The 16008-nt window shown below is 34.7% G+C and overlaps 1 protein-coding gene across 1 annotated transcript; it reads left to right on the top strand.

Moving 5' to 3' along the window:
* Positions 1 to 11202: 11202 nt before the first annotated feature.
* LOC118348200 (probable leucine-rich repeat receptor-like protein kinase At5g63930) lies at positions 11203 to 15903 on the top strand. The gene is made up of 6 exons (XM_035689228.1): positions 11203 to 11905; positions 12013 to 12156; positions 12967 to 13125; positions 13981 to 14267; positions 14751 to 14967; positions 15551 to 15903. Exons 1-6 carry the CDS (start codon positions 11203 to 11205, stop codon positions 15901 to 15903), a joined length of 1863 nt encoding a protein of 620 aa, XP_035545121.1.
* Positions 15904 to 16008: the final 105 nt, after the last annotated feature.

The raw sequence follows: 16008 nt of genomic DNA, 5'->3' as shown, positions 1-16008 counted from the left end.
ATGTTAATGAGTTGTGGAAGAAACTGGATGAAGCTACCGTGTTTGATGTTTTTATGTTAATGACTTGTAGTTATTAAGCAACATTTAAATACGAGTCAAGCAGGACATCAATCGAGATTCTAAGCAAGGAAATATCAATGTATTTTATCTCAAAACCACTGGACAGTTGCTCCCGTTACCCTGCCCTGAACTACCATCCGTCAAGGAAGTGCTTTTCACACGACTTTTGACTTCCGCATGTCAAGTTACCTGTATAATCAGAACCGTTTCCTTGAATCCTTCCAAGAGATAATTTAAAGGAATTGAGATATTGAAGCTGAAGATACTTTCCAAGACCGCATGTCAATTATGCTGGTCATGTTTCTGCATAGCCTAACAGGAAGTCCACATTGATAGCTAGACATGAATATAAATACATAATCTTTCCATTAAGTAAGAAGTAACTTGCATTAACCTATGCCATTTACAAAGTGACATTCACGGAAGCTGAAGATACAAAAAGTATTGGTCGCCAATAATTTATGCAGCATGAGAAACAATTATCAGTCCGAGCAGATGCAAGTTCCAAATGTTAACTATAACAGCCCTCAAATGAACCATGTGGTTATTTGTATCATCCCCACTTCAAAATGTGTGGCAAGTGCTTTCAAGGTTTTTTCTTAGGGAAAGAATCAAAACAGCAATGCTCAGTTGTAGACCATGTACTTGGGCGTCGCACTAAACTTCTGGTATCCCTTGATGACTTTGTTCACGGCATCAAGGAAGTCTTTCTCTGTCAACTTCATCAAAAAATACAATACAAGCCTTTTTTGAACGTGCCATCTGCAGCAGAAAAAGACTTGTTAGATGACAATACTTGCAATAATATGTGAATGAAGCAAGCATTCGAGCAGATGACAATACTTGCAATAATATGTGAATGAAGCAAGCATTCGAGCACCCTCCCCAACATATTTCTGAACAAGCTCACTCCCAATAACACGAATGAAGCAAGCATCAGTTCTATTAGCCACTGCTCTAGCTAAAAGTGTTTGACCCGTTCCTGGAGGACCATAGCAGAGAACACCCTTTGGAGGATCAATTCGAAGCTTCACAAATTTCTCAGGATGAAGCATGGGCAGCTCAACAACCTAGAATAACAATCAATATCAGTAATGCATGCATGCCAACCACCTGAAAGTCTTTCTTAACAAAGAAATAAATACGTCATAATGAAAAATGACATGGGCAAAAATTATAATTCCACTTCTCGTATCTTTTCAATCTGCTCCTTGCATCCACCAACATCATTATAGGTCACACCAGGCTTTTCCTCAACTGTCATCATGGTCACACTTGGGTCAATTTTCGGAGGCAAGGGAATCTGGATCTGACCACTTTATAGAGCAGCTCACCTAGTAAATAAGCAAATACAAATGATTATTCTCAAAGTGACCATTCCATAGAATAATCACTTTTGAATGCAAGTTGTCACCCAAGATTTTTTTTTTTCTTTTTTTGGTGGTTCGGGGAGAGCGACATGAGCTAACAAAAGACTAGTTCCACAAAAAAGTGGAAACTCATTGCCAGAAGAGACTTTTGCAATAGTTTGTTCTTCACACGACATTTATCACATTGATGAAGGTTAATCTACTGTATAGTAAAAGTTAGAGAATGAAATGAAATAAACAAGAAATAAACATCCAGCAATCTAGAATAATACCAATTCTAATAGTCACATCATTTTAGAGTAAACATATTTTTATAAGTTTTCTTTCACATGCTAAATCTGCTAAAGCCATCACTTCTGAAATTATTTTCATACTGTGTTTGATTTTAGAGATAATAATAATAATTAGAATAACTAAACAGACAAATTGGAATGATGATCTCACCATTCCTGACCCTGTTAAATACTGAATTGTCCCCTCAATTTGCTTCATGTCTACTCATCCAGAGAGATAGAGATACTTGTTAAGAAGATCGCCATGCCTATTCTCTTCAGCAGTCCACACCCTTGTCCATATTGCCCAAGAAGTAAGGCTCGCACCAGTATCATCTTGATCTCCATCCAGGGTATTAAGCATTGTCTGGTAAGTTGGAAGGGCTTCTACTGTGATCATATCTCCAACCAACACGACAAAATAGTCATCAGGAATTTCCTTTGACTTTTCCCTCAACTCCTTGACTTGCTCACAGAATCCTTTCGACTCAGGATTTGGAAGAATTCTGAAAACAATATAGTAGATGAAGTGAAAATGCATTATATATTTGAGTTTGTTAATGCTAAAGCTTTTTTAAGAAACAATAGTTACCAACAAAGAAATGGAATCCTAGGACAAAAAACACAATTACACGTGAATTATATAACTATGAACAAAAAAGCAATTAATAAGAAGAAGCAGAACGCATTAGCAGAGAAGAAGCAAACAAGGACATAAAAAATAGAATTAAATTAAATAAATTATATTCAGACATAATATGTGGAAGCAGTCAGCCAACAGGACCTAGTTCCAAAACAAAAGGTTAACCCAAAAAATCATACCTATCTTTCAGTTTTTTATAAGTAAAAAAAAAACAGACCTAACTCTCAACAAATGACATAAATGATTAACTATTGCACGCATACTCTCTCAAACTTAAAAAAAAAAACAGTTACATAAAGTAAGAAAATGGCCAATCTCCTCCACTATTTCTCTCATTTTTCCAACAACCATTGAACAAGAGACAGCCATGTAAAAGAAATATATATATATATATATATATATATATATATATATATATGTCCAATGAGAGCCCTGGTGTATAAACCCACATTATAAAGTCAAAAAGATAGTTAACAAGTTAAATTGAGACAGATAGTTATATGAAACAGCTTACCTGAAAATTAGATACAGAATAATATGAGTTACACTTTTTAAGAAGATATGCTCAACTTTATTTCGAGCAATATGCAGACTAAATCCAACCTAAAGACAAACGATAAGCAAAAGCATCGAATCCAACGACAGGAAATGATTCCAAAGCTTTTTCAAGAATGCAATGCAGTGAAATCTCAATGAGCTATAAAGAAAAACAGCAATACCCACGTCAGAAAACTACATTTGAAAGACTTCAAAATCACCCCCACATGATATAATCCAGCAAACTATCTGCAAAAAATTACTAAAAATTCGCTTATGATCGCACCCACATGCATGCCTTCTTCTATGTCAGTCGGGGAAACCTTGTCAACACTGCCCAACAACAAACTGCAGTTTGGGAAAGTAGAAATCATATGTCAAACTGTTACTGGCATGATAGTATGAGTTAAACATATTTAAGATGGCATCTTGTCTGCTCAAGTTAAAACTCCAAAGAATCCCCATAAAATCCTGTTCTAGCACGCTTGCAAGGGATAAAATATGAAACAGAAATTTCAGAAAGGCACCATAAAACATATTTATAAAAAATCCATTGTTTATCAGATACTAGATCCCACTGACTTGGTGCAGCTAATCCAGTGTCAGCTTCCTTGATGCCTATAAAAATTAAAGTGCAGATCAACATAACAATTTTGATCATTTATATATTTTAAGTAAGCCATAAGACACCAAACAACAAGAAAACAAGAGAAGGCACACAGATCAAGTTGTGACACACAAACATGTCCAATAATGCAATAGCAGCACATACTCAAAACTGAAAAAAAGCTCAATGTTATAAGATAATCATAAGCTAACAACTAAACAATGAAATACAGCAACCAGATAAGTTGAAAGTAAGAATCTTCAAAAGGAATTGATGGTACACATAATCATAATATTGGCCAGTTGTAATTACATGGCTCATATCCATCCAGGTCCCATTTTACAAAAAGTGATTACAAAAAATCAACTTACATTCAGTGATTACATGGCTCAACAGCCCCATATCCAATTTAATTTCAACAAAAATGTTTAAATACCCAACCACATAAACTATATATCCAAATATTATGTTTATGTGTTCTTTTGTCCACCCAACCATGGTTGAATCAGTTGTGATCCATGGAGTCCAATTTGCACCGATTGTGATCCATCCAACCCAATCGACATCGGTTGTGATCCATCCAAATCAAATTGCATCTGTAAGGATTAATATGTAAATATTAATGTCATTTCGATGTTACTAATTGAATCTAAAAAGTCAAGAAATATTACACTTTCTTGACTCCCACCCACTGTTTCTCTCAGCTGGGATCCACCAATTACATTAACTAATCTGTCTTGAACATGCTGGTCATAAATAACAAAAATCAATACATAAATATAAGAACTCAAATATTAATATAAAAAAATAATATAGTTGCAAGTAACCAACATTGGATATATCTATCTCTGATGGGCCAAATAAATTCCACCAGTGCAATTGGCCATTTGTTAGTTTTTGCATTAATAAAATAACCCGCATAAACATGTATATTTAAAATTGAATAAAGTGCACCTGTTTACGTTTCCGGTTTATTGGTATTTTTTTCGTCTTTCCTTTAACTTTCCGCATTTCTTTCTCCATCCTGGATGCTCTTCTGAGAGATGGGGGTCTACCTTTCCCTCTAACAACTACTGGACTGAGTACTTGCTTTGAACTACCCACTGTGGTTGTCTCATTTGTCGTGCAATCAACATTGGAACCAGTGAGGGTCAACGATGGGGGTTCTTCATTCTCACTATATAAGTCAATCATAGCATATAACTTTTGTGTGGCATCCTCAGTATGTTTTTTTGAACCAGCTGCATGAGTAATCATTTTATAACAGATTTTCAATAGACTTGAATATCTGCTAGCATCTGGCCGCTGATCGCCTGCGTCATAACTGCTATGGATTAATGTGTATCTTCTTTTGATGTCCTTCCTCCATCGATCTAAAATGTACTTCTCTGGTAGGGATTTTATCCCGTTACATTTAAATACGGCCAAGATGTGCTTGCATAATATACCCCTCATCTGAAATAAACCACAAGAGCACTTTGCATCTACATCTTCTTCCCTAAAGTCCACAAAATACTTAACCAACTTAGTAAACTCCTCCACACGAACTTCATCCTCTACCAGATAGGTCTTTACTGCACCATCCATTTTAAGTAACTCTGGATCCAGATCGATAATGCCGGTAAGTTGCAGCTGAACTTCCCTAAATTTGGCATTTGTGTACAACTCTTGGAATTTTTTTTCGATTGGAGATCTAGATATGCATGGAATGGTAACGCTAAATGAGTGGAAGTCCGCGCTATTTTCATTCTCAATTTTTTTTTTCAATGCACTATCAAACTGGTCGACAAACTCTTTTAAGTTTGTCTTGGCATGAACATAACCGTCGAAAAAAGCATTCATGCTTTCGCTGCGCTGCGTCGTACTCATTCCAGCCCAAAAACAGTCTTTCAAGAAGACTGGCACCCAATGCTCACGCTCAGTGTATAAACTTTTCAGCCAGACATTCTCATGTAAATTGTAAGTGGTAATTAACTGATCCCAAGATTTCTCAAAGTCTTCAACACTTTGGGAGTCATAAACACATTTTAACAATGCATTTTTCATCCCACTTTTGTAGGAAGCATAGGAGGAAAGCTTTTCAGGAACTTTTTTCAGTATATGCCACAAACAAAGTCGATGTCGACTTTCTGGAAAGACAACAACAATTGCATTTTTCATCGCTCTGTCCTGATCGGTGATAATAGCTTTCGGAGTTATACCACCCATACACTTCAACCAGGTCTGGAATAACCATACAAAAGTTTCCGTATCCTCACTAGAAATCAATCCTGCTCCCAACAGAATTGATTGCCCATGGTGGTTTACACCAACAAACGGTGCGAATGGCATCCCATATCTATTCGTCAGGTATGTAGTGTCGAATGTGACCACATCACCAAAGTATTGGTAGGCTTCTCTACTACGGGGGTCTGCCCAGAAGACATTTTTTAACCTCCCTTCATCATCCAAATCCATCAGTGCAAAGAAACCGGGATTTTTGCACTGCATCCTACAAAAATACTCTTGAAGTGCTCCAGCACCACCTTTCCCAAGTCGTAGATGTCTTGCCTTGTCGATATAATTCCGACAATCTTTTTCCAAAAATGGAAGGTTCTCAAATCCACCAGCGCCAACGACGAGAGATCCAAAACTCTTATTCATTCGGATGCCAGCTTCATCGTTGATATCTAAGACTCTTTTTACGGAGTCACTCACTTCTCTATTACATCGAAAGAAGCGAGATTTCTTTGGACTCAGGCCGTGATTATGGATATTATGAATTGTTGTTAATCGGAACTTTCCATCAACTTTTAAGGCATTAATCTTTGCCTTACATTCTGTTTTTCCTGTCGGACGTGGTCTAGCGACATTCAACGTCCTATTCCGGGCCTTCCCACCACGGGCACAACCAAGGGTGACATATCGAACAGTCTCATCATCTCCCTTCTCAGTCCTTCTTGTCATCACCCCAAACCCACATTTCTTAGCATACTGCTTATAATAATTCATTAACTCTTCAAAAGAATTAAATTCCATCCCCGACTGTGGCTCCTCAATCGTATCACCATCAACTACATCCTCTAACTGAGATGTCCCGGCAATGCCATCCTCAACTACATCCCCTATGTTTTCAACTCTTCTGCTTGTAGCGGAGCTTGTAGTCATAAGAGGAGTCGGGTAACTAACATTCTGCAAAAAGAGCGAAAAATCAATAACTAAATCAATAAGAGGAGTCGTTGAGGTTTTCCTGTTCTCAAATATCTGAACAATATGCATGCTTTGATACACATGAAGTAAGAAATGTACTGATTTTTGCCGTTTTGTTAAGGTTTTCCACTAGTGACTTGCTGTTCCCTATTCCTTGATCTTTAAGCATACGACTTGATATTACTTTGTGAATAATATCAGTAATATAAATACTTAGTTTTGCTAATACTAGAATGGTAGCTTACTTCTCTACAAGAAAGGAGAAAAGGGAAAATAAAATAATTTTCAGCAAGGGCCTGCCTTAGCCCATATCTAAGTGGTGAAGTTGGTCTGCTAGGTGCAGCAACTTGATATGGCAAGATTTGATTTGCTATCCCCATAAATGTTAAACTTCTGTTGCAAATTAAAACATGTCATATGAGGTGTGGAGGATGTCTTCCACATTGGCTTCCAAGCAGAAAAACTCTTATTGCATTCTCAAATATCTGAACAATATGCATGCTTTGATACACATGAAGTATGAAATGTACTGAGTTTTTCCGTTTTGTTAAGGTTTTCCTCTAGTGACTTGCTGTTCCCTATTCCTTGATCTTTAAGCATACGACTTTTTATTACTTTGTGATAATATCAGTAATATAAATACTTAGTTTTGCTAATACTAGAATGGTAGCTTACTTCTTTACAAGAAATGAGAAAAGGGAAAATAAAATAATTTTCAGCAAGGGCCTGCCTTAGCCCATATGAAAGTGGTGAAGTTGGTCTGCTAGGTGCAGCAACTTGTTAGTTTACATTAGAAAAATTCTTATTATTAAGAAAACATCAGAAAAATTCTTTGGTAGCTACCCAGTGGCTCCATTTTTTTTTTTTTTTGCTAAATCCCAGAGGCTCCAATTGTTTCATCTACGTTACTTCTGTTTCAAAATGTGCAAAATGTCCAATTGTTTCATCTACGTTACTACTGATTTTAGATTTAAAATGTGCAAATGTTGGATTTTAATAGGATCTGAACCCACTTTTCAATGACAGTTAAGAGAAATTCTAAACAAATTTTAATCTTTTATGCAGGCTACTGATTTTAGATTTAAAATGTGCAAATGTATACAAGTTATTTATGTATTTTGGAAATAAATATCAACTCAACATAGTCCTACAAATATAAATATAACATACCGCGATTGGGAGATTTGAGTTACATGGTATTAGCATCGATGGGTGTTCTTCCCCTTTTTCCATGTTGAACCCGTTGATTGAACTGCATGATTCCACAAGAGGAATTAAAACTGGCCATACAACTAGTCCATCCAGGTTTATAACATTTGCAATATTAGCTCGGAAATAGAAACAAGTAGTGAAATTAATTGTCATATTAGTGAAACAAGCAGGTCCTGAATGGTGCTCATTAAAACAATATCACTTGACATGTAAAGCTTGAAGAGCATCAAAGCTAGCTCCTAAACACATGCTGCAAATGAATACTCATAGCAACTTTGGTTTCAGTAGAAAATATTCAAACTGTTATTAAACCCAGACAGCAAAGAGTGCAGGTGTCACCACATCACTGAAACTATCTGGCTACTCGGTTTACATGTTCACATGAACGAAAGGGCGATTAATAATACCCAGATTAATCAATTTGCAGCATATAATAAACAATTGAAAATCTTCCACCACCAACCTCGCCCAAGAATCAAAGAGTGGAAAATACAATCAAACCTCTCAGTCTACCCTTTGTGCAAGTAGCTTTATTGTTGTAAAAAAATAGAAGCATAAAACAGAGGAAAATAAAATCAAACCTTAGTCTACCCACGACGGCACTCTCTCAAACACAGAAATCGACCACCGACGCAGATGAAGGTTTACAAGGCACAACGACCCAGTTTCTTCTGGGATGGACTAACAGTTTCTTCTGGGATGGGTTCGACGACGGCAAGTAGACAATCGATTCACAATGCACTGCGTCGCTGTTTTTCTTCTTCTTTTCGTTTAGATCTAGTTTTGCCGCTCGTGATGGCATTTCATTTGTCTGATTCAATTTTTTTTTTTTTTTTAATAATGCCACGTAAATAGCCGGTTACGCAAAAGGTACGCTTGGCGTGTACCTGTAGCATTGTTGTTTTAGAAAAGAAATTTTAGGAGAGGCACATTAATGATGATGCTTTTTGCTGAGTATATTAATAATAATGTTACAAAATAATCCTTACCAAGAGTATTTACTTTCCACTCATTTCTCTAAAATATCCAAACAAGATAGCTAGATTTTACTCATTTTATTTCAGAGCACTAGTAGTGGACTCAACCTAGCTTAGCTAGGTTGCACAAAAATCCACTATAATAGACTCAATAAATGAACAATAATTTTAGTCCAAAATTTATTCACTGGCCAAATCTGGACAGTCCTTGGGTTAGCTAAATATTATTTTCACCATAAACAATTTTCTTCCCACTGCATGTTGTTCCTCCCACACAAGAAGAAAAGATAAAGAAAAATTCATCTTACTCCCGCGCAAGAAGAGAAAGACGAAAGAACAACAGCTTCAGTTGATGTGCTTTATGCCAAGAGTTGAGAAAGATGAAGGAACAGCAGTCGTCGACGTCTCCCATAGTTGAAAGAATATGATTGTTGTAAAAAAAAAAAAGATCGTTAAAAAATTCTATCCGTTAGGAATAATATAAACGTTAGAAAATTAATATGTATTTTTTTTTAATAACGAATAAATATTCAAATTACAATTAGAATTAAAATAAATGAAAATGTCAAAATTAATATTTTAATAGAATAGTGATAGATTTGGAGAGTTTGTTATTTGGGGTTGTGGAAAAGTGGCTAGCTAAATTTATAAAAGTGAATTCTTAAACCAAATTTTGGCCAAATTTTATTGAGTCCACTACTAATGCTCTCATTGATTTCATTTTCATTCATTAATACTCATTTCATTCCCTGTCATTTTCACTCTTTTATTTGGAACCATGTTTTCCTACTTAAATTTCTATATTTATCTAGAAATTGTGGGACAATAATATTGGTATCCCTATAGACGACAGAATTCAACAGTGTGGCAGTTTATTTCTTGCTTCTAAATGTGCTTGTTGCTCTTTTGGCTTTGCCGAAATAACTTTTCAGTACAGTCATGGATTGTGCAATTGCTGTCTACTTCTTTTTAAAAAGAGTAAAATTTATTATTAAAAAATTAATTTTTTCATATAAATTTCATATTTATTGATCACTTCTTTCAAAAGAAGTGCGGGTATTTGTGCACTCTATACTGGTCATTATTCATGCGTTAAAAGACCTATCTTGGTCAGATGACTCACACCCCCTTTTGGTACTCTGAAATTAATTAAATATTGATACACCTCCAAAGGTAATCTCAGTTCAACATGTAGTGGGACGATATTCTGCAATTCGAATCTTGTTTTCTTCCTTTTAGCATTAAACATTTCCTTTTATCTGTTGCGTTGTCAGAGTAAACAAAGCAAAAAGAAAGTAAGAATTAATCCTATAACATTAATTCATCAGTGGAGTCGGTGTGGATAAAGCTTTAAATTTTCCTATATCAGTACTTTGATCTTTCTGATCACGTCCATTTCATTAAAATAGTATATATTCAGGGGCAAGGACGGCTCAATATATTTTGTGGCCTAAGGCGATCATTAAGTATATGACGATTTAATTTAAAAATGATAATAATATTTAAATGTAAAACAATTATTAATATTGTTTTGATTAATAATATCTATAAGTTCTATAACAATTTGAAAGAGAATCTAATTTTTCTATCAATAGAGTATTATCCCTTTATATATACTTCTTTTAATACTTCATTATGAAAACAAATAAGGTCATCAATATGAAAATAAACATAATATTTTATAAAATATTCAAGAGTAATATATCATCATTTTGCTACTTCTATTCCAATTTCACTATTGTCTGAAAATTTTGTACATTTTGAGTAAGATATTTTTTAATAAAACTTCTATATTTACTGGTTTTTTTTACCAAATTTTACCGTTTAAGATTGATTTTATTTTAGACAAAAACTTTTCATCTTTTATGCTAGCCAATATTTTTCTTTAGTTTATTTTTTAGGGTCATAATATTTTTTTTTTTCTTTCGGGGGCCTACTCAAGGTGAAAACGGCGATAATTATGTATAGGGGAAAAGTAAATCAATTTTTCAGGCAAACTATAGACAAAACAATGTGAAAACGGTTGGAAAAAGATTATTTCAAGTTCTTATAATTTGAATTTAAGGACAAATATTTTACGCTAATTCCTTATTTGTGTCCACCGTGTACGTGAAGAAAATGATAAAAGCTGATAAACAAATAAACTTTAAATCCATGCATTGTAATATTCTTTTAAAATTCTCTCAGTGGAAAGAATATGACAACTAAATATGACAGAGCGTCGTCCCCACCTTATTGTTCCGAATGCTACCTGCAATTTCTTTAAACATCAGTGATCTCATTCTTCCTTTGAGTGCAACACAAATCCCAGTACCTCATTCCACATAGACTACTCATGGCCGACCAAACTACTTGTTTCCTCATCCTCCGTTTTCTGGCACTGCTTCTCATGTCTAGTTTAAGTACTGATGCTAAAATTCTCAACATTACCACAGATCAATTTGCTCTTCTTGCCTTGAAAGCTCATATTTCTTATGACCCTTACCATATTCTGACAACAAATTGGTCCTCCAGTACTTCAGTTTGCAATTGGGTCGGTGTCACCTGTGGTTCCAGACATCATCGGGTTACAGCCTTGAACCTTTCTAACAATGGTCTTGTAGGAACCATTCCTCCGCACATAGGAAACCTTTCATTTCTTGTCAACCTAAGCATCTCGAACAATAATTTTCATGGCTCACTGCCAAACGAATTGTCTCATCTTTATCGCTTGGAACTCTTGCATTTCAGACACAATGAATTCAGTGGAGAAATCCCATCATCTCTATTTAACAGTACATCTTCATTGCAACAAATTGTACTTCAAGATAATCAGCTTTGGGGCTCCATACCATCCTCTATCTTCAAGATGTCAACCTTGAAACTAATTTCTCTCGCAGAAAACAAGTTTTCAGGTCCAATGCCCTCCATTTTCTTCAACATGTCTTCACTGCAACACATTGATCTCAGCAATAATACACGATCAGGTACACTACCACCGGAAGTAGGGAACTTAACCATGCTTATCCAGTTATACCTTGCCAATAACCATTTCGAAGGTATATATATATTTAGTCAGCTTGATTGGTAGGTTATGCTGTTAATTATGATCGGTAAGTAAATTCCAATATTTGTTTCTAAATTAGTGTAATTGCATGTTTCACAGGTAGTCTCCCACCCTCTTTGTTCAAGTGCAAACAGCTGCAATATTTAAGCTTGTGGTCTAATAATTTCAAAGGAAAACTATCACCCGAAATAGGGAACTTAACCAAGCTCACATTTTTAAGTCTACCCTACAACAACTGCGAAGGTACGTGACGTGACGTCTTCTTGATGTATTAGTTGATTATAAAGATGCCACTGTGTCACCATTGATTTAGTACATATGCATGGTGGAATATTTAATTTTCCCCTGAATTTGTCATTAAAAAGTTATTTGGGATAAGCCATAAGTAGCATTAATAGTTTTAATCTACTTCTAGTTTTGATAGATTCGCAAACTTAATTAGAATTATTATTCTCCAATATTGTTAAATCCCAATGTCGAGTGTACCTATGAAAATAGAAAAGTTAACAATGTCGAGTGTACCTATGAAAATTCTTTTAATCATGTATTAATGTAACTTTAGTCTTGTTTTGGTCGACTATATATGTTGATATCATGACCATGGATTTGTATATATGCAATCTCGATAAAATAAAAAAGTTGATAGTTTTTTAGCGAAGCAAAAACGATTTGGTGTATGGAAGTTGGGATTTTTTTTTTTTTTTTGAGATATTGGAATTAATTTTAAGCAAATAAAACTAAATGATTTTTTCATGAAAAGATCAAAAAATTTCAATGGTTAGAACATTAACAAGGATTCTCAAAATATTCTTCTAGTAAGTGCGACAAGTAAAAAAAATAATTGTGACTACATAAAAACTGCACCCACTAGAGTGCATGTGGCTCCGATCCAGTACCACTACAATCAACTCAAGGGTGGCTCAACCAATTATAAATGTTGGTTATTCTCCATGGTATATATTCCAAGTCTTGATTATTCTCTTACAACTAATTATTAGTTGTATGTTTGATTTGTTATAAAATCTTTTTTTAATAGATTTATTGTGACTGCAGGTGCAATACCAAGTGAAATTGGTAATTTGCATAACCTGGAGAATTTCGATTTGGGAATTAACAATTTTGTTGGCACAATTCCACTGGATATATTCAATATCTCAACATTACAATACTTCGGCCTATTTGGAAATCACCTCTTAGACACTCTTCCATCAGGTATGGGCCACTTCCTTCCAAATCTCAGAGGAATTTTTCTTGGGAAAAATGAATTTAGTGGAACAATTCCAACCTCTATTTCCAATTCTTCACAGCTCATTTTTGTCGACTTGTTAAGTAACTCATTCTCGGGCTTGATTCCAAAAACACTTGGTAATTTAAGGTTCCTCCAGCGGCTCAATCTCGGATTCAATAATTTGACCATTGAATCTTTAGAATTGAGTATTTTCTCGTACTTTTCGAACAACGCATATCTCAAAATTTTTATTTTGGGTATGAATCCACTAAATGTAGTCCTTCCTAATTCCATAGGAAACCTCTCGACCTTTATTGAACTTCTTGATCTTACTGGTTGTAATATTAAGGGCAATATTCCCATAGATATTGGCAATTTAAGTAGATTGACATATATGTCCCTGGGCGGCAATGATTTGGTTGGACCTATTCCAACTACAATAGGAAGATTAAGCATGCTCGAACTTTTGAGACTTTTTGATAATAGACTAAAAGGTCCAATCCTGTCTGATATCTATTACTTAGGGAGATTGGGAAGTTTAGATTTAGCTGGCAACAAGCTTTCCAGACATATTTCCGAAAGCATAAATAATATGACTTCATTAAGATTTCTCAACTTAAACTTCAACCAATTAACTTCAAGGATTCCTTAGAGCTTGTGGAGGTTGACATATCTCTTTGTGGTCGACTTGTCATCCAATTTCCTAAGTGGGTCTCTTTCATTAGATATTGGAAATATGAAGGTCCTAACAGTATTGAATTTATCAAGAAATCAACTATCCGGTCATATCCCAGAAACAATTGGTGGGCTCATAAATCTAGTCAATCTCTTTTTGGCAGTCAATCAATTAGAGGGCTCCATTCCTATATCTTTTGGTGGATTAGTAAGCTTGGAGGTATTAGATCTTGTTGGTAACAACTTATCTAGAGAGATACCCAAGTCCTTAGAAGTTCTACGGTACCTCAAATATCTAAATGTCTCCTACAATAAACTACGAGGAGAAATTCCAACAAAAGGACTATTTGTTAACTTCCCAGCTGAATCATTCATGTCAAATGATGCACTTTGTGGTGTGATTAGACTGAATGTTCCTCCATGCAAAGAAGCTTCTCTTGGACCAAAAAAGGCAATGGGAGTGCATATACTAAAATATGTATTGCCCACATTGGGGTTAACGATACTTGTAGTATCCGTTGTACTAGTCTCAAGAAAACTCCATGGGAAGAAGAATTCAAAACTTTCCAACAACAAAGACTTAATGCCTTTATCAACATGGAGAAGAATTTCGCACCAATAACTTTTACTAGCAACAGAAGGGTTCAATGCAAACAACTTACTTGGAGAAGGGAGCTTAGGCTCAGTTTATAAAGGGACACTCTTAGATGGTACATACGTTGCAATAAAAGTTCTAAACTTGGAACTAGAAGGTGCATTCAAAAGTGTTGACATAGAATGCAAGATATTACGACACATTCGTCATCGAAATCTTGTCAAAATCATTAGCGTTTGTAATAACATTGACTTCAAAGCACTTGTTTTGGAATACATGCCTAAAGGGAACCTAGAGATGTGGTTGTATTCTAACACCCATTGCATGAATATGCTACAGAGGCTTAATATAATGATTGATGTGGCAGCGGCACTTGAATACCTTCATCTTGGTTATTCAACACCTATTGTTTATTGTGATTTGAAGCCGAGCGTTGTCTTATTAGATGGAGATAAGGTTGGACATGTTGCTGATTTTGGCATCGCCAAACTCCTAAGTGATGGAATTTCTCTCACGCAAACAATGACCATGGCTACAATTGGGTATATGGCACCAGGTAATGTCAAGTACTATTTTTATCATTCTAGTCTTGAATAGATACATAAATGTTCTGCTTTGGTAACATATATATAGACCTTTGCACTTAATTTATTTGGATTATCATTAGGGCCGGCTCAATGGCAAGGCCACTTAGGCCATTGCCTAAGGCCCCCACCCTATGCAAGAGCTCCAAAAGTAAAAATGAGGTGTTTTTCTTTAAATTTTTTTAAATAAAATAAAATCCATTTCATTAAATAAAATTTTAAATAATTTATATATTTTTTGTGCAAGGCTCCATAATACAAAATTTAGTATTTAATACAATGAATTATTTATATTTTTAAATAACTTTTTTAAGATCTTGCTAAATTGAGGTCTCATTTTAAGTTGTTGTATTAAATACAAATTCAAAAACATTTATTTAAGGAGTTTTAATATAATCTCATTTTATTGAAAATTTTGAAAATATTTTATATAATAATTTATATTTTATTGTATTATAATTATAAATGACTCACTTAAATTTTGCCTTAGGCCTTATTTTGAATTAAGCCATTCTTGGTTATCATTTGTGTAATGATATGTTTTAACATGTGTAGAGTATGGATATGAAGGAATTGTTTCTACAAGAGGTGATGTGTATAGTTATGGAATCTTATTGATGGAAACTTTCACAAAAAAGAAGCCCATTGCTGATATGTTTACCGGCGAAATGAACTTAAAGCGTTTAGTAAATGAATCATTTTCGCTTTCGATACTTGAAGTTATTGATGCCAATTTGCTGAGCAATGAAAATGACTATGTTGCTATGGAGACCTGCTTATCAGCAACTATGGGTTTGGCTTTGCATTGTTGTGCAGATTTTCCTAAACAGAGGATCGATATAAAAAATGTTTTAGTAAGACTTAACAAGATCAAATTAAAGTATCTACATGATCATGGAGGAAGGTAATTTCAGTATCAAGTTTCTTTATAGCTAGAGTTTATCACCAATCTACAGTTTAATCTACAATTGGTACATTATTTATCTACCACACTTATTCAAACTTGTTCATGA

Source organism: Juglans regia, chromosome 4 (genome assembly GCF_001411555.2).
Source record: "Juglans regia cultivar Chandler chromosome 4, Walnut 2.0, whole genome shotgun sequence".
Taxonomy (NCBI): Eukaryota; Viridiplantae; Streptophyta; class Magnoliopsida; order Fagales; family Juglandaceae; genus Juglans; species Juglans regia.
Note: the sequence above shows the minus strand (reverse complement) of the source record. Positions and strands in the feature narration are given on the sequence as shown.

Bases quoted from the DNA above. Each gene is read 5' to 3' on its own strand.
- LOC118348200 (XM_035689228.1), top strand. From the start codon at position 11,203: ATGGCCGACCAAACTACTTGTTTCCTCATCCTCCGTTTTCTGGCACTG. The intron at 11,906-12,012 runs GTATATATATAT...CATGTTTCACAG, and splicing joins TGCCAATAACCATTTCGAAG to GTAGTCTCCCACCCTCTTTG. The intron at 14,268-14,750 runs GCAATGGGAGTG...AATATGCTACAG, and splicing joins CTTCTCTTGGACCAAAAAAG to AGGCTTAATATAATGATTGA.